Source organism: Mauremys reevesii, linkage group 2, assembly GCF_016161935.1.
Source record: "Mauremys reevesii isolate NIE-2019 linkage group 2, ASM1616193v1, whole genome shotgun sequence".
Classification (NCBI taxonomy): domain Eukaryota; kingdom Metazoa; phylum Chordata; order Testudines; family Geoemydidae; genus Mauremys; species Mauremys reevesii.
Genome location: NC_052624.1, coordinates 123,432,289 through 123,459,416, shown reverse-complemented (window position 1 = coordinate 123,459,416; position 27,128 = coordinate 123,432,289). Strand labels below are relative to the sequence as shown.

General features: G+C 42.5%; 1 protein-coding gene across 2 annotated transcripts in view; it reads right to left on the bottom strand.

Moving 5' to 3' along the window:
• The window catches only part of CLPTM1L (CLPTM1 like), a 79,317-nt gene continuing 52,189 nt past the window's right edge, over positions 1–27,128 (bottom strand). For both annotated transcript variants that reach the window (XM_039523418.1, XM_039523417.1), the window contains exons 12-17: positions 12,740–12,822; positions 10,076–10,110; positions 8,939–8,994; positions 8,800–8,844; positions 3,992–4,107; positions 1–2,644 (exon numbers count right to left, since the gene is read on the bottom strand). In XM_039523418.1, the coding sequence (XP_039379352.1) occupies positions 2,560–2,644; positions 3,992–4,107; positions 8,800–8,844; positions 8,939–8,994; positions 10,076–10,110; positions 12,740–12,822 (420 nt within the window). In that variant the 3' untranslated portion in view covers positions 1–2,559. The remainder of the gene's footprint in view (positions 2,645–3,991; positions 4,108–8,799; positions 8,845–8,938; positions 8,995–10,075; positions 10,111–12,739; positions 12,823–27,128) is intronic.

Below are 27,128 nucleotides of genomic sequence, written 5' to 3'. Positions count from 1 at the left end.
TGTTCATCCCACACATGTTTTATTTGTAAATGGAATACAGGAAACAAATCACTGATTCAAAGCCTGAAAAAGTCTGGTTGCTTTACAACATCAAATGTTCTAACCTTACATTCAGCATGACCATTGTTGTATGGGAAATTATTAATCTTTTATATCACCAGAAGACATGGAAAGTTATGAAGGGTAATAAACTAACAGTACACAAAGATGTAAGAGTGATTTTCAAACAATTACCCACAAAAAAGAAATGTTGAATATAAACGTAAATTACCTGAATGCAGTAATTAGACTTTCAGAGGCCACTTCAGAAAAATTAATGACTCAAATTGATTTTAAAATGGCACAAAAAGGACCAATGTATTGTTACTAAATATCAGGACAAGTTATTTTCAACATACAAAACTAGATGTTTACTACTATGAAATAGGAGTCCTAGAGCAGTGTGCATAAAAATGCAGAGCTGCAGCTGGCAACATGAGAAAAATATTGGTTGTGTCAACTTCAATCCCAATCCTACAAGATCTATGCACATGTGTAACTTTACATTGCTATAGCAGTGTAAAAGGATTTTAGTATAAAATGAGAATCAGGCCCTTGGAACTACTGAATTGTAAAGTGGCCTTAAAGTGGGCATTAAACTAATATCCACTTGATGACAGCTTTACACTACCAGAATGATGTAAAGGGGCCTCAGTGTAAGTGAAGATCCAATGACTTCAGTAGGACTACTCACAGTGTCTCAAATTAGGCACATGCCTTGTCTTTACAGGATGACAGCCTTTGTGCTTTCAAACCATTGCAACACTGGGATTTGACAAAGCCTACTGTATAAAACAAACCATTATTGTTTTCTATTTATGACAAAATTAGAGCAACATTTTCTTCACTTGAACTATTTACATTTTGAGTTAGTGGTGTATTGAAGCAAAAAAACCCAAACAAAAAAAACTGTTCTGACAGCCCAGCAAAAATATGCAGTAAATTAAAAGAAAGACGTAGCTTTGGTCAGCAGTGTTGGTTTTTTCCACATAAAATCTCTAGAAGTTAATCAATTTAACTTTAAAACAAAGCATTTAATTAAAACTAGGCTTTAGCTGCTAATGCTGGTTCTGAGAATCAAATGTTTTGTTTATTAATGTGAGGAAAGCAACATGTATTTTCAGTGTTACTCAATGCAGGTTATTTAACTATAGTGCTCACTAAATGCAAGTTATTTCATAAAACTGCATAATGGGGGTTCTAAATGCATACTGTTCTACCATTTGAATATACTTTATTTTAGCATATTCTAACAATTTGCAAGAAGTGCTGAATTTCAGTGATAAATACAATAAAAACTGATAACATGATAGGAAGTTAGAGTGACACTTCACCCTTTAAACATTGTTGTTACTGGAAATAAAATTAACTTACGGGCACATTTGGAAAGTTGTTTTACTTATGGTTTTTCTATAAATATTCTGAGCAACAATCAGTTCAAGCAATCCCCTTCTAATTAGCTGAATGCTGTATGTTTTCTTTACCTAATTTAAAATACAAATCAAGAGGCCTAGGAAACTTTTGCCTGTGAAAGCATATGAGAGTTGGCACAATAGTTCACAATGGTGTCTATGATGCAAACATGTAAGGCTGCAAGACTGTTTAAGAGAGTTATTTTCCTAGTACATTAAAATGCTTTGTGTCAATCATATAAATACCCATTTGATGGGGAATCAAGGGACCCTTGGCTAGCAATGCAGGAAAGGTTTTATGCAACTTTATATATGTACTAAAAATAGTCACTGACAGTTGCTGCACATGCTCACTAGCTTTTTACAATAAAATCTCTGCCATTTAAAAATAAATTAAGATTTAAAGTCATATCATGGTCTAAAAGTGTGACAATATTTTAAGAAGTTTAACTGTTTGGGTTACTTTCCCCTTCCTTCCAGGAAGGCTATTTTAAGCCACAGGACTCTTATTTCGAAGTTCCATACAGCTTAGGTCAGCCATGAGATTTTAACCCCCCATCAATTTGAGCCCTTCCATGTCCAGTGTCAACCTAGAATGGTGTTGTGTGATGCAGTTTAAAGTGTATATTCCAGAAGTTATACCTTTAAATTCTAACAACCCCTGGTTCAGCAGTGATGCCCTATTCTGCTATAACAATCACAGCCTACTTGTACTCTTCATGGCTTAGTAGCCCTTTACCAATAAAGGTACCACATGACCAGTTAATTGAGCTATCTCAAAACACACACTAAAACAATCATAACAATAAAGACAAATTAATATTTGTTTAAATTTTCATGTAAGAGAAGTTTAAATATGTTTAACTATTGTTTAAGTGACATCTGGCAGAAAGATTGGCAGACTTCTTCATAAAAACATAAAAGGGATCTTGAAACATCAAAGAACCATCAAAAATAGATTTTGGCAACGCAGAAGATGTATTGTCCATGGAGTTCTGTCATAAGCTTTAAAAAATACTCTTATTAAATAATCCAATCTTTTTTTCTTCATAAAGATCAAGCAATACACATAGCCAGCAGCAGTCCAGAAATAGTCTTCTACTGTTAACTAATCTCTGTGGGGTTTTCTTTTCAGCTTTTCTTCATAAGATTCTCCATATTCATTCACTCTGCTCCTATCCACAGGATATAGCCTTACAGATAAAATAACACACATTAGTTACATGATGCAATGATTCCTGGTAAAAGACAGTGTACACCACTGTTTAATCTGCCAAAAATTGATTCCTTGTTCATCAGAAGAATAAAGCTAAAAAATTAAAAGAACCACCATATAATATTTGCTTAAAACATTAGAGTTTAATTTTCTATTTTAAATTTAACTTTGTTTACATAATACAGGACTTGAAAAACATACCAGACCACCTACTAGTTGGAGGACCAAAACCCACTAGTTATTCAAAGCTAGAAAGAAAAGATAGTCATGAAGGGAGAACTTCTACCAACTAGCACTTGAAAGTGCCTTGCTGAGAAGGCCAACAACGGTCACCAGCTGCTTTGTGCTGTCTCTAGACTCTACCTGAAGACTTCATGGTTGAGATAATACTTAGTCAGGGAACTGGACTAGACCTCTCGAGGTCCCTTCCAGCCCTATGATTCATCTTTCAGATCAGTCTTCGCCTTGCAAATCTGAAGCTCTACTCACCTTTAGCTCTTGGAAGGAAGGAGCCTTGAGTCTCCTCTCCCCTGTTGTGAGAGAAAGAGGATCTCCAGTACTCTATCACTCTCCCTGCATACTACAAAAGGCTGTCAACAGAATAGGACATCTCTGTTGCTAGTCTAAATGTCTTTCCCTCTGTCTCCTTTTCTATCCTATTTCCCAGTGAATAACTCCAAAATCTGCTTCTGTTCTTAATATTCCCATCCAACAACAAGAAACTGACATTAATTCTTGACAGCTACCCTGCTGCCACAGAGTTCTGCAAAGCAGCAGCAGTGAAAATTAGGAGTCTTATTAATACCACTCTGCTGCGTGGCAAAACTAAGTAGCAGAAGTGTTGGAGCTGTCTGCAGACTCGGGAAGATTATGCTATTAGTTCACTTTTGGAATGTTAGTTTTAAGAACGCAAGCTTAGATTTTGTTAGAATTGGTGCTGTAGGTTCCTCTCTCACCAAGACTAGCTTCCTCTTGGCCAAGTTGAGGAATTTTTCAAGCCCACACTAAAAGGTAAGAATACATTATGTAAATAAGGGTGAGTAATGAGACTCGTGAGCTACTTATGTTTAATTCTCAAAGCACGAGTAAATAACTCCTAAGAGGCGCTATATGATTGATAAGAGTATAGCTTGGGACTATCAGATTCCAAAACACATTACACTGTACATTAACATACTAAGATAGCGAAATCTTAGGTCAGCCCTAAACTATTTTTGTCTCTTGTATCTGACTAATTACTGTTGACACAGCTGCATGGATCTGTAGTTGACAAACAACAGTGAAAATGGATAAAAAGAGGAGTAAGGATGGAGGGAAAACATACCATCTTTGGTAAAGGTAGACGAGGAATACCACATCATCCCTAAAACATGCCAGCCTATGCGATGTTGGCATAGTGATGATAAAAGCAAAGATATCATCAATGAAGGTGTTGAATGCCTATAAATATAAGAAATATTTTCAGCAACGGTATCAAGTACAGTTCAGTTGGTAGCACATTAACTCTATGGTCAGTTTCAAATATCACACCAGGACTTAGGCTACTACCCAGGTCTGAGAACACAGTGCACTATTTAAGAACTAATAGGCAAACTTCAAAAAACAGCCAGAACTTTGAACAGGAAAAGTTACAGCCAGCTTAAAGACAAAAAATGGATCTGCCTGCACCAGTATCTGCATTTGGCAGTGAGGTGCTAACTTAAGGTCTGCCTGTATTGGCAATGTCACCAGTAAAACAATAGCAAGCTCAGGAATAGTTTTGATTTTTGAGTATTTTAATTAACAACGTTCATTATTAGAATGTATGGATACAATTTCTTGACAGTATATTGTGATACTGGATCACTGTTGAGTGAGGAAGAGAAGAAAGGAAGCAAGATAATAAAATATTCACAGACTATTATGGAATGCACTCCTGTATTCATATCCTACATACTACTGCAAGGGCGCTGGAGCCCTCCCAAAAGTGGGAGGCCCTCAGCCCCCGCACCACTGCACTACTGTAATAATCTTTGTAAAAAATATTCCTTGTTTTCCATTTGAAAACTCAACTTGCCGGTCAATAATGTCATGGTGAAATGTATGTAGCCACATTATATGTAAAGTTACAAACATAAGCTGAAATCATGACTGAAGTGTGTTTACCAGACAAGTCTGGGAAGTGGGTAAACCTGTTTCTCAAAGACAAAGGACAAGCTGACACGCCTAGCCAGATTTCAGCAAAGCTGATGGGCCATCACCTATCAAATGGCCATTCTTTGGCATGGAAGGAGGGAAAGGCAAGAAACAAGGCACATCTGAATTTCTGCATACACAGGTGAAAAGAAACAGCATGGAACTTCCTCCACCAGACTCCATGTCTCCTTGCTCTCAGCCGGAAAAAACTTTATCTAGGGATCACTCTCAGGAAAATGAACAGGAGTACTCCTGTTCTTTTTGCGGATACAGACTAACACGGCTGCTACTCTGAAACTTCTCAGGAAAATGTATTTCACAGGGAGACAATGGGGCAAAAACACTCCCTGTTCTCTCTCCCTCTTTCACCTGAGGACAAAAAACAAACAAAACCCAACAAGACAAAACAAAAAACCCCAACAGCTGTTGGACGTTGGGAGCAGATCCTGGCCTGAGAATTTGCTCAATAATGTTACTGGAATATGTGGTAGGGGACTTCAACTTGAATCAAGTCTAGTTTGTTAGGTTTAGGAAGCATTTTATCTTTGTTTTTCTTGTAACCATTTTTGAATTTGATGCCTCATTACTTGTACTCACTTAAAACCTCTCTCTTTGTAACTAAACTTATTTTATTCTTTAATCAAAACTAATTCAGTGTTGTGAAGTGTGTGTAACTCCATTTGAGGTGGCAAACTGTTGTATCTTGATCCCTTTAGAGGAGCAACAGACCTAATATATCTGTACTGTCCAAGAGAGGGCTGGACGGTGCAGAACACACATTTATTAGGAAAAATCCAGGATTGGGAGTGTGTTGGGGTTACTTTGCATGTAGTAATCAAAGCTGCTGGAAGCCAGAGTATGACAAGCTACTGGAGTTAAAGGTGCTGGACCAGGGCTGTGGCTATCCACCAACACTCAGGATGTAACCTGCATGCTGTTTGTGAGGAGCCCAAGTTGGAAGTTACAGTACAGAGCATTGTGAGGCACCTCAGGTTGCAGGGCAGGTGGTGACACAGCCATTCAGTGGTCTGGACTGCATGCCAGAATGTCATACAGATCTAAAAGGAAACTGTGTAGGGAAACTAAAATTGGGAACACAGAACGTTTTATACTCAGTACACTCAGACTGCGTCAACGTTTCTGCCAATATTCAAGCCTTAAGTTGCAGATCTAATGCAACCTCTAAGATGTAACATGGCTCTTTCTTAATTCACAATGCACTGTCCACTCCAGAATATACAATTATATTAGTAAAAGCAGCCAAGAGTCCTGTGGCACCTTATAGACTAACAGAAGTTTTGGAGCATGAGCTTTCGTGGGTGAATACCCACTTCGTCTACATGCATCCAACGAAGTGGGTATTCACCCACGAAAGCTCATGCTCCAATATGTCTGTTAGTCTATAAGGTGCCACAGGACTCTGCTGCTTTTACAGATCCAGACTAACACGGCTACCCCTCTGATAATTATATTAGTAAGTGTTTTAGCTTGAACCATACTTAGACAGGGCCTTAGATATACAAAAGATGAGGGGGAAAGGGAGGGACAGACGGACGGACAGTATGTCAGGGAAGCAAGTGCAGCATTACCAGTAAGGGAACAGCTGCTACTTTTCTTTGTCCTTCATCGTCAAGGCCGGCTCTAGACACCAGCGCAGCAAGCAGGTGCTTGGGGTGGCCAACGGAAAGGGGTGGCACGTCCGGCTCTTTGGCAGCAATTCAGTGGTGGGTCCTCCAGTCCCTCCCAGAGGGAAGGGCCTGCTGCTGAAGTGCAGCTGATCGTGACTCCCCCTCTCCCCGCCCCGCCGCTTGGGGCGTCAAAAACGGTGGAGCTGGCCCCGTTTGTCATCTAAATATTTTATTTTTTATCATAACTTAAAAAAACACAGGTTTACAATGATGCCACATTCCCGATTCGGTTGAAAATGTGAGGATTCATGAATACCCCATTGATCACTTTCACTTTGTGGCGAACCAGTTACCCATTAATCCTTAAATTACGTATGAACAACATGTAATTTTAAAATCTTTATTAAACTCTCAAACCAAAATGTATTTTCCTTGGTCTGCCAAAAAAAAGTTTGTCCAGCAAAACTATCATCTCTCTGCCAAATGTAAACTGTCTACTTCCTCCCATTTAGGTATTAGCTGCTCAAAAAAAAAAAAAAAAAAAGATTTTTTTAAATGGTTAATGGCAAAAAATTCTCTTTGGTGATTGCTTTTTGCTGCTTTTGTTTAAGAGCCAAAATGTTTTTGCTGATTCATTCCAAATAAAATTCCCCCCTCAAGGAGAAACCAAGCCTGAAAATTTTTAAGCCCATAAGTGAATGTTTGAGAGAGTTGTAAGCAACTGGAAAAGACATTTACTGTGGAAGCAGGAAACCTCTGCTATAGAGGAGTGACATGTCTGACATATGAAAATAGTTTTGTAGTTTTTTCATATTGGTTTTAAAAACTATACTATTGTCACAGACAACCTTCATAGTACATGCATATGTGCACTTTCAGAGCTCCAGTCATAAGGCTCTAACATCGATAACATGACCAGTTACGACAAGTAGCCGGAATATATAAAGTTTATTCTCTGTTTTTGGAAACAAACCCCATTTTTTTCATACCTTAGCAGTTATAATACAAAAGAACTGGTCAGGCAAAATCATCTACTATGTACTGCTCTAGTGGGTATAAGAAACTCAAAGTACACACCCTAAAGAAACCAAAGTGAGTGAAATTCTGCTGGTTTCCTTGTTTGTCTCAAAGAACTAGCAAAAATACATTACTACTATGCAAAACGACAAACCAATCTGTGGGTCAAAATATCCGAAGATCTTCTGCATTTAAACTCTAATATCTACCTCTATGTTCTATACATGTCACCAACCAACTCCCCCTTATGACTAAGACTAGGACCAGATGTTTGGGAAATTACTTAAGCACGAGGAAGAATTATCTGTGAGGACATAATGTGCTCACAGACAGAATGAGTCTTCATCCTCACTGAGGAAACAAGCACACATTCAGACTGCACACACCTACCACAGCATCCCAAAGCGCACGCATTTCACCATGAATAGAAAGAAAAAATAAAGTGGGTGGTAAAGGCTTGGCCTTTACCAGAGGTGGGCAAACTACGGCCTGCGGATCACGTCCAGCCCATCAGAACTTTTAATCTGGCCCTCAAGCTTCCGCAGGGAAGAGGGGTTAGGGGCTTGTCCCGCTCTGGCGCTGCTCCCACCCCAAGTGCCGCCCCCTGCAGCTCCCATTGGCAGTGTCTTCTATGTGCAAGCTGGGCTCTGCCTGGTCCAGCAGCCCCTAGTGGCAGCCACAAGCTCTGCAGCCCATTTCTGTGGGAGAAAGAAAATTCTCTGCACACAACATTAATTTCTGCAAAACTCTGCATTGTGAAGTGGTGCAGAATTCCCCCAGGAGTAAGCCTAAAATGGTAGCCTTTCTGCTGGTTTACAAAAACAAAATAGCTTACTTTACACTGTTTAATAATGTGAACACAGATTTTGGAACACAGTATTGCTGCAATGTGGGGAATTCCTTTGTATTGGAGAGTACATGGTGGGGTCTTGACTTTTCCCCAGAACTGTCTTTCAGTTTGCAACATATTTAGCAATCAATGGAATATTCTATTACTATTTTATTGAATATATGCATTTTAAGTATTTACTAATACGAAAGATTGCTGACAGTCAAAACCAGTCAGCTCCATCAAAACTAGGAAACTAAAATAATTTACATTATAGGAAAGCCACAATGAAAAAAGTGAAGGAGTTATAACTTTCGTAGCTAATAGAAAAAATTACAAAAAAGTAAATATATTTGTGCTGGGTTAAACTGGTAGTTTAATTCTAAAAATTCACATTTAAGCTACACATTATTGCCCCGCTTCTCAAGTAAAAAACAATTGCTGTCTTGGTAGCACAAGTTTTTTAAATTACAGCTTACTTACTTTATATGTGAATGCCTTCCATGGTAAATGTGCAACTGATTTCATCTACAAGAAATGTAAACATAATTTGTAACAAAACTGAGGATAAATTATAGATACTGAAAGCCAAAAATATCCCATTATAAACATTTAGACATACCTTATAATTCACAAACAGCTGTGGCAACATAAATAGGAATCCAAAAGCATATACCCCTGAAGATACAATATGAACATATTTTAAGATAAATACCACAAAGAGCAAGTACTCCATTAAAATGTATACCCTTTCTTTCTGTTTGATAGACATCTGTTTTCCCTTTTCATGTACACAAGTCTCCTTAGCATTAACACTGAAGCATTTACACTGAAGCTGGGAGTGTGCTTCCTAGCTTGGGTAGACAGACATATTAGCTCTGTTCAAGCCAACGTGCTAAAAATAGTACTAGCTCAAGCACAGCTAGTGTGCATCTGTCTACCCTAGCCTGGAAGCACACTTCCAGCTGCAGTGTGAACATATCCTAAAGGGAGGTACACAAGTGCAAGATACAAGTGTAATCATCCTCACTACTCTGTGATTTACTCTAATGCAGCGGTCCTCAAACTGTGGATTGTGACCCCAAGTGGCTCATGAGTTTTTTAATGGGGTCACCAGGGCTGGTGTTAAAACTCCCTGCTGCCAAGGGTGGGGCTGAAGCCAACACATGAGCATCTTAGCTTCGCTTGGCCCCCCGGGGAATGGGGCCATAGGTAATTGCCCTGCTTCCCGCTCCTTAACGCTGACCCTGATTCTAGACTCTAGAGTAATACAGGACACTGGGGTCATGTAGTAATTTTTGTAGTCAGAAGTGGGTCGCAGTGCAATCAAGTTTGAGAACTCCTGTTCTAATGGACTATGTTCTATTATACCACTATTTTAAGGTCTTTTTTTCTCCCCTTTTGCTCCTCTATTTGACTGCTATTGTTTTGGGGGACACAGCCAAATCTTGACAACCCCATATCACACAGTTACAAAATCTGAGATGTCCAAGTTTTATTTTGAAATGTCACCTGTAAAATTAAAAAAAGAAAAGAAATCTAGACCAACATTTAAAAAAAAAAAGGAACAAACTCAGGCTACTAAATCTACACTTAGGCACCTAAATAAGTGATCTTTTTGGTTTTTTTTAAATGTTAAGCACTCAAACACGACCTACTGAAGTCAGACCAACTTTAGGCTACTTTTGACATTCCTGGCCTTAATATAAAAATAAATAGATATACGTATATTATGAGAGGAAAATACATAGATACTTACCATTGACAAAGCTGTTAATCAACCAAGAATACCAGCTAAAAATAAGAGACAGTGTAATTATTTTTTCTTTTCCTCTCCCCAACTAAAATGCAACACTAAACTGACAACTCTCAGAGATCATCATCTTCTAGACAATGTTTAACATGGAAGAGAATGAAGTTAAAAACCTTTAAAAACAAAAATGACACTTCCTTCACATCTCATTAGCCTCTTTAATTTGATAAGATTTCAGAGGGGGTGTTTTGCTGTATTTTGAAGTGTTTTACTGTGACATGAAGTGCCTCAAGTGTCCCAGCACAAGTAGGGAGCTATATCAATGAGTGAATAACTTTTCAAGATTTGAAAAACTCATTGATTCAAATTGGCTTTGAAAGGAATGCTATTGTACAATGAAAACTCAGTAAAGGACCATAAACAATGGGTGAAGGTGTATTCATGGGGAAGAACCAGGAGACACTATAGGGATTGTTATAAATTTGCAGATTATACAAAATTGCAAACATTAATGAAGACAGAAGGAATATAGGATCTTACAGTAGAGATACTGGAAACATGAGAAGTGAATAAAATGAGATTCAACTGGGAAAAATGTAAGCTAACAAACAGGATGTCCAATGGAGTGAGTACATAAAGCTAGAAATAAGTAATGCTACAGGTGATGGAAAGCAAATCAAGACTTGAATTTGCAGTGTAATAGAGCAGTAAAAAGGCCAACGTGAATTTTGAGCTTAATGTAAGAGAACAAAAGTTGCTCTATCACACAGCGTCATTGTACAGATTACATTATGTTCCACTTTGTTAGCAGAAATATATTTACAGTGAAGTTTTGGCCTTAGTGAAATTTGTTCAATTATTCTGTAGCCACAAAATGATTAACAGAATTTGCAATAGCCTACAAATTAAGTTACACCATTATTAAACTATGGTTAATTGTTCTGTGGCACTTCCTTGCTGATGTAGTTTTGATGAGTTATGTCTTTTGTAATTTATTGTTCTAGGAAATGGCAAACATTGTCATTTTTCAACATTTAATAATGATTTAAATAATCTTCTGGTAATTAAGGAGATCCAAAAATTGTTCTTAGAAAACTGTATATTTCTTCTTTATTTTCCCAACTGAGATAGGGGCTTCCCTGTGCTAGGTGTTGTACAAACACATATTAACAGAAAGTCCCAAACACTAAGAAGCTTACAATCTAAATAGAAGAGACAAAGGACATATTATTCCCAACTTTACAGGTGGGGAACTGAGACAGAGATTACGTGACTTGCTCAAGGTGATATAAACAGATTACGACAGAAAACTGAGCTCAGGTCTTCCGAATCCCAGTCCGGTGCCTTAAAATCACAAAACTATCTTTCCTCTTAGGCGCATTCTACATTGTAGATGCATCAGTGCAGATGTCTCTAATCTGCATATTTACTACATGGGGTTTACACTGGTGCAACTTAATGTGATAAAATTACTCTATTGTATTAGAGTAAGACTCACTTGACGTTGGTGCAATATGTCTTTATGTTGTAATCTTAATGGAGCAAATTCTATATGTTGTAACTGCAGTGCAAATTTCTCATGTAGACAGGGCTTAATATTCAAATCAGGAAATGAAATTGCTTTTTCTAAAATAAGTCTTATTTTTAACATCCAGTCAAATATAAGCGGCTAATTCACAAGTTTTTCTAATTAACCAGTTACTAATATTTCTAAAAACTGTAGTGGGTTGAGGCTGGCAGCATAGGCTGGAGCACTCAGAACAAGTTTGGGCATGAGGAAGATCTTTTGGAGTATTTTTAAATGGCTCCTGGATGATTTAATTGGAAAGCAATATGAGTGCACTGACTTGCATTCTCCATTTTTGCATTCTTACATACCCACCTCAATATTTTCCTTTTTAAAAACATGGATTTAATTGTGAAAAATACCCTATTGAAAGCAGTAGAGACATAAGTTCTTTATCTACAGAAAAGGAACTGCTCAGACCGTTATGACAAGCTTCCCTAGACAACCAAGGTAAAACTTCAATCTTCAACATTTAATCCAACATGATTTAGGGAATAGCCAGCCTCTGGAGATAAAGGTAGTTCATTCTCCATGTCCACTCAATCCTTGACCTGTCCATTGAGGTGACTATGGGTGCCTGTGAGCTAGTGGGCAAACTCAGCAGAAATAAAACTGCAGTAATAAGCAGCGGGAAAAAATGAGAATGAGTTAACAAAAGCAAACATAGCAAAAAGTTTCTCTAAACTGGGGTTCATCCAGAACTCAGCATATAAGTGTGGACCCCTGACTTCCCACTGACACTCTCCTGGTCTCTCCAGCAGCTCTTCTTATGGCTCTTCCTATCAGTAAGGAATGAAGTGGAAGTTAACTTCTTGTGTACTGAGAATGAGATAGTACACTTGCACCCAGTATCACAGACCCAATAACAGAGAAGATGGCTGTAATGTGAATATCCCTAAGAATAAAACTAAGACTTCAAACAGGTTGTCAGCCAGCAATTTCCAATCACTACCTACCTGACTGATCAAATATCGCTTAGGACAAAAGACTTCTGCAACCCCATTATCTCACATCAATTAATTAAAAAAAATGGTAATTACAATTTTTAAAAGGGTGATTTAACCTTTTAATTACATATTTTATAAGACTTTGTAGCACCCTACCTTTTATATTTCACATTCAGAAGTGAATAAGCTGCACCTCCAATACACAGTGGATACAGTAAATAGGACAAATATTTCATAGCCTGTTGATAACAAGAGGACAGCTTTTTTCAGTTAGCGTCAGTATTGAGTTTTTCAGTTTATGTTTGAGAGAGATTTTTCATGGGAATTCGTTGAATCCACAATATCTGTAGGTTCTTTATTTGCACACAAAGTAAGTTACATACCTGTATTTCCTGAATTCTAAAGATCTACATCTCAGTTGATTCCCTCACTTGAGTGTGTTCCCAATGCAAGCCAAGGTGTGAACTCCTTTAGTTCTTAGTTTCAGACCATTAGGCACATGGGGGTGGGTGGAAGGCAGCAGGAGGAGGTGAGGAAGACAGACGAGCGAGTCCCAGGCCAGCCATTTACAGCGTGCCTAAGGTGCCATCTCAATGTACCATGGTCAGCCCTTGTCATGCCAGCAAGTGAAGAGCCCCCAAACACATTCCAATTAACAGAACAGTTAAAAATCAGAAATTTTACTGTCCTCAAAGTCTGTGAGGATGAGAGTAAGGAGTAATTCACTGAGATGTATATCTTCAGAAGGTTACTTACTTCTTGAAAAGTGGACTTGGAAGTTAACAGTTTCACCAGATTCCTACTTTTACATTGTGCTCCCATTACAAGACAGATAGGAATTCTCCTAATTCTAAAGGTTTTTGGCCCTTTGCTATATACCAGTGGGTGTATTTCACGTATAGATCAATTGCCAATGCCTTAGTACTCTCTAGAACTAAAGCCCCTTAATTAGCAGGAAGCAAAGTTTCACAACAATATATTTTTTGCCATATATGAAGACTTCAGTCAAGCTTTTAGTCTTAAGACTATAATTTGATTGGGCACTTATTTATTTCCCTGCTGGAAAGTTAAAATTGGTAATTACATATTTTTACCTACCACATTTGAAGAGAAAAGTAGCTGGTGAAAAGGAATCTACTATTTCCAAAGAAGCAGAAATAAAGATAAATACTTTTACTTTCTGTAAAGAAATACCATCTCAATTGGATTCCTAATCTTAGACTAAAATGCTTGAATGAAGTCTCAATTTTTTCAAATTAGAAAGGAACAAAAGTTCTCTAAAACAGTTTCAGATCCAAGAGAATTGCTGGTGACTTCGCAAAATATGTCACTAAAAAAGGAGGCAAACAGCCAGTTTATATGTTTCTCAAGAAGAGGACAATGCAGTTTGCATGACAAGCAAGACAAATGAAAGAATATGGTCCTTTGAATTATCATTAAGTTGAGATGTCAGACCACACATGCACAAGATGCTTCAGAATACATTCATACAGTTCCAGTAATCAAATATAAAGCACCAGCTTAAGAAAGCAAAACCACCTGCCCATCTGTTTTGGGAGAAGACTACCTTCAGATTAAGGCGGTGACCTCCATCCAGAAATCAATGGTATGTCTACTCTGAATCTGGGAGTGAGTCTCTCAGCCTGGGTTGAGAGACTTGTGTTTACAACGCTTATGCTAGTGCGCTGAAAACAGCTGTATAGATCAGGGGTCTCAAACTCAATTTACCTTAGGGCTAGTGCCAGTCCTCAAATCCTCCCAGTGGACCAATGTTACTGAAGATGGTGTTCAGAAAACATTTATATTGTATTTATTTAAAATTTCTTAGAAAGAATAAAACTGTCATACAGCTTTATACAATTCTTTGCCTGCCACAGAGTTTTTAGTGTTTGCCAGACACCTGGCAATGCTTCAGTTCTGTCAGTTTGCTGATGTTTGGCCTCAGTGACTGACCAATTGAAACCTTCAGGATTGCAGCAAGGTGTGCATCAGATAGCTGTGTTCGGTATTTTGATCTGTTTATATTCATTGTGGAAAAAAGTGATGCTGCCTTTATGGCTGACTCTGCCCGGCGACTAGTGATGGTATCTCTGTCCCTCTCCCACAGCCAATGGGAGCTGTGGGGGGTGGAGCCTGCAGCAGACAGAGCCAGCAGCATGGCTACATGCGTCTCTCCTCCACGTCCCGCAGTGGGGAGGTTCTCGGACCGCAGATGGCCCGTGGGCCGGGACTTTGAGACCCCTGGTATAGATGGTGCTTTGTTCTTGGGGCTCGGTTGCAACTCAGGATCTCAAACCTGGGGCAGTGGGGTGGGTTGAGAGACCACACTGATCTTAACACAGCAAGGTTTAACACAGCTATTTTTAGAGCATTAGCATGAGCCCCACCAGGATAAGTCTGTAGACATGAGCTGGGTGGCTTGCTCCCAGATGCAATGTAGACACAGAGACCCAGCCAAGGATTGTCAAATGAACATTGGTTCCAAGGATAAAACAACCCTGGTTACATACTGGGAAAAGAGTTTGGAGGAAAAGAGTCTATTTCCCATACATATTAAGAAACAAAATTTGCACAGGAGTGCCAACATCTGTCTGTATTACTATATGAATGACATAGCAGTGCTGAACAGATTTAGCAAGTTTTCCTGCATGTACCAGTGAGTGTTTTCTCTTTGGAAATAAGATGGATGCTAAAAAACCTCAGAATCAAGGTCTTAGCTTATCTAAAATTCTGACAGCAAGCAAGTCCCAAAGACTTGTTCAGGAAGGGTATGTGACTCAAACTGATTCACAGATTAGATTCATACACAACAGCAGAAGGGACCATTGTGATCCTCTAGTCGGACCTCCAGGATAACACAAGCCATAGGACTTCCCTGAATTAATACCCGTTTGAACTAAACCATATGGTTTTAGAGAACCATCCATTCTCAATTTAAAAACTGCCAGTAACAGAGAATCCGCTACCACCATTGGTAAATTGTTCCAGTGGTTAATTTCCCTCACTGTTAAAAATGCGTGTCTTATTTCCAGTCTGAATTAGGACTGACCAAGACTACAATAAACATCTGTTACACTCTGGTAGCCATTCCTTTCTACATGCAGTTGAGAAAGGTAACATACTGAATGACTGCGATTATCTGAGACTCTCTAGAATTACAACAGACAACTTGGTAGAACTGGTTCTAGAGACCCAGTCACAGTTAATCTATCTCATGAATCCATACATCCATTATGATGCCCCATCTAACAAGACTATTGAAATGTAGTCTAAATGTTGAGAAGGCGGAAAATGTGTTTTATTCAGTAATCAGAAAAGAAGCTGGTACAATATCAGAGTAACTACTGTAGGCCTTGCTGGAGCCCTAGGCCTGGGTAAAAGTATGAATCAAAGGAGACTGAACCAAAGCAGACCTTGGTAGAATAACAGAACTAGGTATCATCTAATCGAGTAAGCACATTCCTGAGAAGATGATACAGGAACACACACACCCAACATAGGAAAAGGAGGGAATAACAGGATAAGGGATGAGGATGTTTTATTTGAACTATCAGGTACAAGGCATAAGAATGGTAACTAATAACATCCACGCAATATATAACTTGTTTTGATCAACGTAAAAAAGAGGAGTAATAGGAGGGGTATATTTGTATTGGCCTAGGGAAAACATTCATTGAGTTGATACCTTGTCACTGGCATATACGTGTTAATGTACCTGTAACCAGCGAGCCGGGGCACTGATATCCTGCTCTGTTGACAATAAACCTGGCCGAGCCTTCAACACTGAATTGAGCTATGGTCTTTCCTTATGATTTACATCAAGATTTGCTGAGTCAACATCCTATAATCTACGCTGATACAGAAACATGGGAGGCTCAGGAACAGCAGCACTAGCAACAACTGCACCTATATTTTCCACTCTGTTGTCCCACTTAAGGTTTTAGGTTCACAGTTGTCACTTCTTGAGCTGAGACCGGCATCTCTCCTCCTCCTGATTTGGGTTTTTAAATCTCAGCAATCCCATCATATACTGTGAAATCCCCAGCAAGCCAGTCTACCTAACGGCCAGCCCCTGTGCATTGTTCTCTCCAAAGACCATGACACTGTTTTTACCAATGATCACACAACTCCTTCTCAGCAGAGTACATTTATTTTAAGGACATAAAAAGTACACAGAGAACACATTTTTAAAAGTCCTGATATGCTCACTCCGTATACCAGGACTCACTAATCAATCTCTTTGGGCCTTAGTTAGACAGTCTTCCAAACTTCCAGGAAGGATTGGGGTCCCCCTACAACCTAAAATCCTGTCTATTGAATCAAAAGGAAGACTAACACGGCTACCCCTCTGATACCTGACACCATGCAAGGCACTGCATTTAGTCATATGGAGTGGAAATCCATCCCCTGGAAATTTCCACTACTTGCATCTGACGAAGTGGGTATTAACCCACGAAAGCTCATGCTACAAAACGTGTTAGTCTATAAGATGCCACAGGATTCTTTGCTGCTTTTACAGATCCAGACTAACACGGCTACCCCTCTGATAAAAGGAAGACAGCATCCCCAAATTCAGCCTTAATATACCAAAAGCCCTTTTCCTAGTATCTGGAAAACCCAGTCTGAACCAGTATATGTAAACCACCATGTAGTTTCGTACTTCTCTGGAGCTGATGACAATTCTCAGGGACTGTAGTAATCACTCCCTATTGTTTTTAGTTCTTGGAGGAGCTGTGGTAACCGTTCCCACATGAAGCCGCATACAATGATAAAATAAAACATTCATAAACTTAATACAATATGGTTCCCAAAGACACTGTGTGGTTGCAGTATCTGTAACAGGAGCCTCAAATGCCAAAGACGAGCCTTGAAAAAGGGTTAGTTCACCAAATACCCTCATCAGAGTACCTGTGAAGAATAAACATGAAGAGGACATTAAGTACCACCAATTAAAGTCACCTAGGTGACTTTTTGTAGGTTTTTTTTTTTAAACCAAAAGTGTCATTGACACCAAAGAAACGCCTTCTCTTAGGCCTTGTCTACACTATGCATGTATACCGAATTTAGCAGAGTTAAACCGATTTAACCCTGCACCCGTCCACACAATGAAGCCCTTTATATCGATATAAAGGGCTCTTAAAACCGATTTCTGTAATCCTCCCCGATGAGGAGAGTAGCGCTCAAATTGGTATTGCCATGTCGGATTAGGGTTAGTGTGGCCGCAATTTGACGGTATTGGCCTCCGGGCGGTATCCCACAGTGCACCATTGTGACCACTCTGGAAAGCCATCTGAACTCTGATGCACTGGCCAGGTAGACAGGAAAAGCCCCGCGAACTTTTGAATTTCATTTCCTGTTTGGCCAGCATGGAGAGCTCACCAGCACAGGTGACCATGCAGAGTTCATCAGCATAGGTAACAATGCAGTCTTCTGAGAATCGAAAAAGAGCTCCAGCATGGACCGCATAGGAGGTACTGGATCTGATCACTGTATGGGGAGAGGATTCCGTGCTAACAGAACTCCATTCCAAAAGACAAAATGAAAAAACATTAGAAAAATTTTCCAAGGCCATGATGCAGAGAGGCCACACCAGAGACTCAGTACAGTGCTGTGTGAAAGTTAAGGAGCTCAGACAAGCCTACCAGAAAACCAAAGAAGCAAACGGAAGGTCCGGGGCAGGGCCAAAAACATGCTACTTCTACGCTGAGCTGCATGCAATTCTCGGGGGGTCCGCCACCACTACCCCACCCCTGTCCGTGGATTCCAAGGTGGGGGTGGTAATCTCAGCCATGGCTGAGGATTCTGTGGACGGGGAAGATGAGGAGGAAGAGGAAGACGAGCTTGCAGCGAGCACACAGCACTCCGTTCTCCCCAACAACCAGGAGCATTTTCTCACCCTGACGGAATTACCCTTCCAGCCCGCCCAAGCCACTATCCCAGACAATGAAGCCATGGAAGGGACCTCTGGTGAGTGTACCTTTGTAAATATAAAACACGGTTTAAAAGCAAGTGTTTTTTAATGATTAATTTGCCCTGAGGACATGGGATGCATTCGCGGCCAGTACAGTTACTGGAAAAGTCTGTTAACATGTCTGGGGATGGAGCGGAAATCCTCCAGGGACATCTCCATGAAACTCTCCTTGAGGTACTCCAAAAGCCTTTGCAGAAGGTTTCTGGGCAGGGCAGCCTTATTCCATCCTCCATGGTAGGACACTTGACCACGCCATGCATGTAGCAAGTAATCTGGTATCATTGCATGACAAAGCCTAGCTGCGTATGGTCCCGGTGTTTGCTGGCATTGAAGCAACATCCGTTCTTTATCTCACGGTGTTATCCTAAGGAGTACGATATCGTTCATGGTAACCTGGTTGAAATTCCAGAATTTAATTAAAGGGACAGAGATGGCCATTCCTACTGGGCTGTTTGCCTGTTGCTTAAAAGAAATCCTTCCTTGCAGGTAGTCAAGCAGGGGGAAGGGGGGCGGGTGACTGGCGCTGAGCTTTTTCGCGTTTGGCTAGCAGGGATCTTCCCTGCTACCAGCCACGCGGTGGGGGAGTGAGGGGGGTGTTTAGCAGTGATCTTCCATGATACCAGCCACGCGGTGGGAGGAGGGGTAAAGCGATCATCCCAGAGAATTGGATGAGGGGGTGGTTTCTGCTGCTGCATGTTAACAGGAAAGAAGCAGCACTGAATGGGCTTTGCTTGCTATTTGGTAAAGGAGGGCGCTGGATATATGAAGGCTGCAGAAGACAATGGCTTACCATGGCCGCATGCAAGCCGAATTCTGCTGCCCGGACCTGCGTCTGTGAGATCTCTAACACCAGAGCCGCAGGCACTCAATATTAAGATGCAAAATGCGACCTTGTAGTCAAATCATATGTGCTATGTAAGGTGAATAGTGTTGTTCACCGTGAAAGAGTATAAGCATTGTTCTGTAAAATGCATCTTCTTAAATACTTCTCTCCCTTTTTTCCCTCCCTCATGCAGCTGCATATTTTTCAAGCCTCCCTACTCCATCCCGAAGGCTATCTCAGATAAGGCGGCGGAAAAAAAAAAGGACGCGAGATGAAATGTTCTCGGAAATCATGGAAGTGACCCGCAATGAAAGAGTGGAAGGACGTGGTATCAAATTACAGGAAAGATGCCAGTGAACGTGAGGACAGGAGTGACGCTTGAGATAAGAGGTGGAGGCAGGAAGATCAGAGGTGTAGGCAGGAAGATCAGCAGTGGCAGGATGCAACTCTGGGGCTGCTGCGTGATCAAACTGACATGCCGCTGCAGCCCCTGTATAACCATCCTCACCCCTCACCATGTTCCACATCCTCCTCACCCAGACATGTAAGAACGCATGGGGGGAGGCTCTGTGCACCCACCCACTCCACCCCCATGGACAGCCCAACCAAAAGGCTATCATTACTTTGAAATTTTTTTAGTGGCCTCTTCCTTCCCTCCTATCCTCCTCCCAAACCACACCCGGGCTACCTTGTCAGTTCTCTCCCTCTTTTTATAATGAATTAATAAATAATACATGATTTTTAAACGATAGTGACTTTATTTCCTTAAGCAAGCTCTAATCGAAGGGAAAGGGTGGGTTGTTTACAGGGAATGAGTCAATCAAGGGAGGGGGGTTCATCAAGGGGAAACACAGCAGTCACACCGTACCCTGGCCCGTGATGAAACTCATTTTCAAAGCTTCTCTGATGTGCACTGCTTCCTGTTGTGCTCTTCTAATCGCCCTGGTGTCTGGCTGCACGTAATCAGCGGCCAGGTGATTTGCCTCAGCCTCCCACCCTGCCATAAAGGTCTTCCCCTTACTCTCACAGAGATTGTGGAGCACACAGCAAGCAGCAATAACAAAGGGGACATTGGTTTGGCTGAAGTCTGATCAAGTCAGTAATGTGCGCCAGCGCGCCTTTAAACGGCCAAATGCACATTCTACCACCATTCTGCACTTGCTCAGCCTGTAGTTGAACAACTCCTGACTACTGTCCAGGCTGCCTGTGTACGGCTTCATGAGCCATGGCATCAAGGGGTAGGCTGGGTCCCCCAGGATAACTACAGGCATTTCAACATCCCCAACTGTTATTTTCTGGTCTGGGAAGTAATTCCCTTGCTGCAGCTGTTTAAACAGAGTAGTGTTCCTGAAGACGCAAGTATCATTAATCCTTCCTGGCCATCCCACGTGGATGTTGGTGAAACGTCCCTTGTGATCCACCAGTGCTTGCAGCACCATTGAAAAGTACCCCTTGCGGTTTACGTACTGGGTGCCCTGGTGCTCCGGTGCCAAGATAGGGATATAGGTTCCATCTATCGCCCCACCACAGTTAGGGAATCCCATTGCAGCAAAGCCATCCACTATGACCTGCACATTTCCCAGAGTCCCAACCTTTCACAGCAGCAGCTTAATGATTGCTTTGGCTACTTGCATCACAGCAGTCCCCACAGTAGATTTTACCACTCCAAATTGATGCCCGAATGACCGGTAGCTGTCTGGCGTTGCAAGCTTCCAGAGGGCTATTGCCACTTGCTTCTCAACTATGAGGGCTGCTCTCATCTTGGTATTCTGGTGTTTCAGGGCAGGGGAAAGCAAGTCACAAAGTTCCATGAAAGTGCCCTTACGCATGTGAAAGTTTTGCAGCCACTGGGAATCGTCCCAAACCTGCAAAACTATGCGGTCCCACCAGTCTGTGCTTGTTTCCCAGGCCCAAAATTGGCATTCAATGGCTAGAACCTGCCCCATTAACAGCAGGATCTCCAAAGCGCAGGGGCCCGAGATTTGAGAGAATTCTGTGTCCATGTCCTCATCACTCTAGTCGCCACGCTGCCGTAGCCGCCTCCTCCTCGCCTGGTTTTGCAGGTCCTGGTTCAGCATAGACTGCACGATAACGCGCAAGGTGTTTACAATGTCCATGATTGCTGTCTTGAGCTCAGCAGGGTCCATGCTTGCTGTGCTATGGTGTTTGCACAGTTCACCCAGGGAAAAAGGCGCAAAATAGTTGTCTGCTGCTTTCACGGAGGGAGGGGTGAGGCTGTACCCAGAACCACTCGCGACAATGTTTTTTGCCCCATCAGGCACTGGGATCTCAACCCAGAATTCCAAGGGCGGGGGAGACTGCGGGAACTATGGGATAGCTATGGGATAGCTACCCACAGTGCAACGCTCCGGAAATCGACACCAGTCTCGGTACATGGACGCACACCGCAGAATTAATGTGCTTAGTGTGGCTGCGTGCACTTGACTTTATACAATTTGTTTTAAAAAAACGGTTTTTGTAAAATCGGTATAATCCCATAGTGTAGACATACCCTTAGAGAAAGAACTATAACACCAACAAGTGCATCAATTCATCTCCTGCACAGATGTTAGGGAATAAATCAAAAATCTCTAGAACTTGCCCAGGATGCAAGAAGTGTGCATATCTGAGCTAGAAGCAAGATAGCGGATCTCAACTCTATGCTACATAGTTGTCCAGATCGCTTCTTTCCAGTATCTTCAATGGAGGACTTGATACAGAAACAATATGCCAACTAGAAAAAAAAATCTCTGGGACAAACCTTGGGCAAGGTAAATTAGAGAATGAGGTAATCTCATAGAATGCAGGTATATGGCATCTGAAAGACAGCCTAAGAAATACTGTTTCAAGAGTCTGAGCAACCTTAGGTGTACTGAAAGTCAAGTCATAAGCTTAACTATAAATTATCAAACTTATAAGCAGGAAGAAAATCTCACTTCCCTTAGGTGTCAAAAGAACAGAGGAATGACATCAAGCTGAAACACCTGCCGTAAGCAAACACAAGCATTAACTGAGTTCAGCCAGGCAAGTCATCAGACAACTGAAGAAAATATTAGTTTCCAATATAATATAATGTTTTAGAAAACCCCAGTTTCACCACCTGTGTGCAAGGTCTAAAGGAATTTGTGCAATTCACTACACTCAGGAGTCCATTTTGTCTGAAGTGCATTGCCGAGGCACAGAACACTCTGAATTGGGAAGTTACTTACCTATATAGTAACTGGAGTTTGGGCGAGGATGAAGTAAACTAGAGGGTGTAGCCCTGGGAGATGGTGTTGAGGACCCATCGGTCCGAGGTCAGCCGCGAACACTTATGAGAACTGGCAGGGCGCAGCCGGGCATCCCGTCAAAACCGCCTCTTCCCTGCTTGCCCCTGGAGGACCCAGGCTGGGGGTAGGCTGAGACTGTCTCTGTGGGAGCCTCTTATAGTCCCACGACTTCTTATAAGTAGTCTCGTATTCTGAATTGGTGGCCTGAGCGGGAGTCTGCTGCGGCTTGACCTTAGGTTTAGCCGGAGCTGGAGCACAGAAACCCAGAGTTTACAGGGTCATGCGGGAGTCTTTCAGGCCATGCAGCTTTGTATCCATTTGTTCCACAAACAGAGCTTTGCCATCACACAGGAGGTCCGCGTCTAGCTGGACAGCTCAGAGAGCAGGAGCCACGATGACCTTCTCATGGACCCCTGAGGCCATGGACTGCGTGGCCGTGTCCGCTGCATCCGAAGCTGCCTGTAGGGTTGCCCTGGCAGCTGCTGTACCCTCCTCCACCAGCGCTTTGAACTCCTTCCTGTCGCACTCCTGGAGGGAGTCCTTGAACTTGGGCAGGCAGCCCCACAGATTGAACTCATACCGGCCCAAGAGAGCCTGGTGGTTCACCACCCATAACTGGAAGCTTGAGGACGAATAACTTTTTCTTCCAAATGAGTCCAGGCTCCTTGAATCTTTATTTTTTGGGGTAGGGGCCGGTTGGCCCTGCCGTTCCCTGTGGCTGACCGAGTCGACCATCAGGTAGTTAGAAGCAGGGTGGTTATATAAGTATTTATGCCCCATGGCGAGTACAAAATACTTGCGTTCACCACCCCCTCATGGAAAGGCAAGGCCATCCTGCCCGGTGCCGAGGAGGACAGAACATTAAACAGGGAGTCCGAGGGCTCCTCCATCTCCTCTGCTTGGAGATGGAGGCTTGATGCCACCCTTTTAAAGAGTTCTCAATAGCCCTAAAGTCCTCCTGTGGGCTGGAAGGAGGAGGGGCCTTAATCGCCTCATCCAGGGAGGGTGAGGAGGCCAGCACAGTACTTTGTGTTTCCACTGGCACCAGAGGGTCCACCACCTGGGTCAGTCTCTGGGCATGGTGCCGAGGATGTACGTTCCACCGACTCCTTCCTTGGGGGTCTGGAGAGGGAGGCCGATGGCTCTTCTGAGGCTCCAGCCACCAAGCAAGCCCCCACCGGGAGCTGCGTTGGAGGCCATGGTGCCCACTGGTACCACTGGGCCAGCCAAGGGGCCCGGCACTACTGCACCTGCTGTGGCACCGGCGGAGCCAGCTGTTCGGCCTGGATCATCAATGGACGACTACGAAGGGAGGCCGGGCTGACATACGACCTGGACCAGGAGGAGCGGTGGCGGTGGGAGCAATGCCGACCACAGGACCTGTGGGGATCAAGGACTGCCCAACATTGGTCTAGCCTCTGTCCCGGGTTTACTCTAGTACCGCGGCAAAGAAGTTTTCTTCCTAGCCTTCTTGGCATGCCCCATGGACAGGGAGAGGTGCTGAGTAGTTGATGGCGCCGAAGGGTTGCTGTGCACTGACACCACGGTGCCCAGTGCTGACTTGGAGTGGCGTGCCGGAGCCGCGGTCAGCACTGACTTCATCAGAATAGCCTGGAGCCTAATGTCCCTTTCTCTCTTGGTCCGAGGCTTAAACGACTTGCAAATCTTGCAGCGATTGCTGAGATGGTTTCCCCCAAACAGCGTAAACAGTCTGCATGCAGATCACTCACTAGCATAGATCGCCTACATGACTTAAAAGCCGGGGCATGCGCTCTAGCTAACCTAAACTAACTAAACAATTAACTAACTACAGGTACCATACACTGAACGAACAAGCAGTCCTGGGGACGAGCTAGAGCAGAGCCGTTCCGAAGCACCTTCACTGGCGGCAAGAAGGAACTGGGGGAGGGGGGGTGCGCAGCACCCATTATACCATGCCATGGAGGCGCCATTCCAGGGGTTGCTAGGGCGCTCCCCTACAGGTACTGCTAGGGGAAAAACTTCCGGCACCAGTGCATGTGACGAGCATGCACACCTATTGTGGAATACGCATGAGGAATCACTCAAACAAGAAAGACAGTTCCCCAAAAGAGGGGTAGACTTCAGAATTAGGGGAATGTATACACTTCTGACCAGGCTGTCAAAACTGGTGCTTTTGTGACCAGTGCGTACGTGTATGTGTGTAAGATGGTTGTGTCAACAGAGTGCTACCTTCTCCTGTGAAAGTGTCGGTTTTTTCCTTGGAGATTTGCTAGATCTTTGGTGGAAGACATGGGATAATGAGCTCAGACTTCTATGGTGCATCTCTGCTTTCAGTAATGCTTTCTTTTAGGGGCCAGAGTGTATACCCCCAGCAATTCCACCCTTGAGGCCTCATCTGCTGTGGCACTAAGGAGTTCAGCCCCTTTGAATAGAAGATCCTCCACGGTGGATTCAACTTATCTGGGAAATCCAGACCCTTGCAGCCACAATGACCTATACATAACTGTGGCTGCAGCAATAAGAACGGTGCCAGATGCTTCAGAGGAAATTAACAGAATAAAGCAATTATTGAGTCATACATCCCTTGTTGTCCATTCTCAGTTTCTGGCTGTCAGATTTAGGGACACCCAGTGCATGGGGTGGCATCCCTGACCATCTTGGCTGACAGCATACCATGGATTTATATAGTGTCATTATGATATTTCATGTATTATAATCTATCCCCTTCCTAATGGTTCCTAACATTAAATTTTTTTTAATGCCACTGCACATTGAGCACAGTTTCATAAAACGATACATGATGATACCCAGATCTCTTTATTGAGTATAACAGCTAATTTAGACCCCATCATTTTGTATGTACAGTTGGGATTATGTTTTCCAATGTGTATAACTTTGCATTTAATCAACACTGAATTTCATCTGCCATTTTATTGCCCGGTCACCCAGTTTTGTGAGATCCCTTTGAAACTCTTCACATAGAGCGGGAAGTGATATCAGCTGTATCCAGAGCTGCCTGGAGATTGGTTTTACCACTAACTGCCCTGCTGTGATCAGAGAAGCAAGCTCTTTCTAGAAATCAGTCAGACTGTTATTTGTGAAAAACAGTGAATTTCTCAAAGATACAAAAAATCTTATCTCAACATTAGGGCTTGATAATTAGCAAGCCAGAATTGCATGCTTGCTGATTAGATTTTCTGCCAAATGAACCTAACCTTTTTGACTCTCCCTCCTTTGCTGTTGCCCTGTTTTATCTTGCCTTCTCATTAGCCAATATCACTACCAGAGATGACAAAACAGGATGGGTATAAAAATATTCAGCACCCTTGGGTGGAACTTGTTATTTTCTGTCTCCCTTTTGAGAGGCGTGGGTACTGCTGCAGGGGTATACCACAGCACCTGGATGAGTCCATTATATACTCTGTGGATAAAGCCACTCTCCCAGAAGACGTAGACTGCAGGATATCAACTAACACATGTTGAGTCCTGGCATTTAAAGTGCCTCCCCTATTCTCTTTAAAAGGCCTTGGAACACCTTCAAAACATCAGGTTGGGGACCCAATGAGGAGACAACTTGTTTGGGGAGGAAGATAACAGAGCCATCACCAGCTGGAACCCTATTTGTGGAGGAGTGTCTTCTCCCTGTTTATACTCTGGAACTAGGGAGGGCTGCAGTGGTAAAAGAGAAGGTGCAGCTAGGGGGACTGTATCTGTGGATGGGATGTCCTGGGGACATAAAAGTCTGTCTGCCTAGTTGCACGCTTCTCAGGATGGTCCAGGAGCCCCACCATGACCATATGTTGATCTGGTAAGTTCTACATAGCCATGGTGTCAGAAACCAGGAGGGCTGGGGTCAGTTTGAGTCCCAATGTCTCTCTCTGGAGGAGCCCCATGTACTCCTGCAGGACACATACAACAGTGGAGTGGAGGCTGGAGGAGAGGTGGTGTGTGGCTGATCCATCTTCTCTGACCCTACAGAAGTAGATCCAGAGGTGGCGGTGCAGACATAGATAGTGCCATGGCTACAATCCTGCTAACAGGAGCGAGGTGGAGACTCTAGCTCCTACAGAAGTTCTAGACCTCTCAGTGCAATGAACCCTGTCAGTACTAGTTGCAGTTGTGGAGTGCCTGGACCACCTGGTGACAGAAACTGTCAGTCTAGAGAGTGCCAATGTAAAAGTGGTAGGTTGTGGTGCTCATGGTTTGCAGTGCTGCTGCTAAGTCCAAAGCAGTCAGTGATGTAATTGGTGCTAGATCTCTCATGACAGCTAGTCTTTGAGTCAGTGTCTTAAACTGAGTGACCTTCTGTGAAAACCTCATTGAATTGAGACGTCTTGACAGTTTGATGTGGAGGAAGGGGATCTTCTCAAGCAACCGCTGGTGGGTGATCTGCTCTTGGAGATCCCTGTACTCTGGGATTTATCAGAATGCTCCTTCTCTCCCATGGAATGCCCATATGCATATGAAAACGAACCAGTGTTTGTGCTCTTTGGTGCTGGA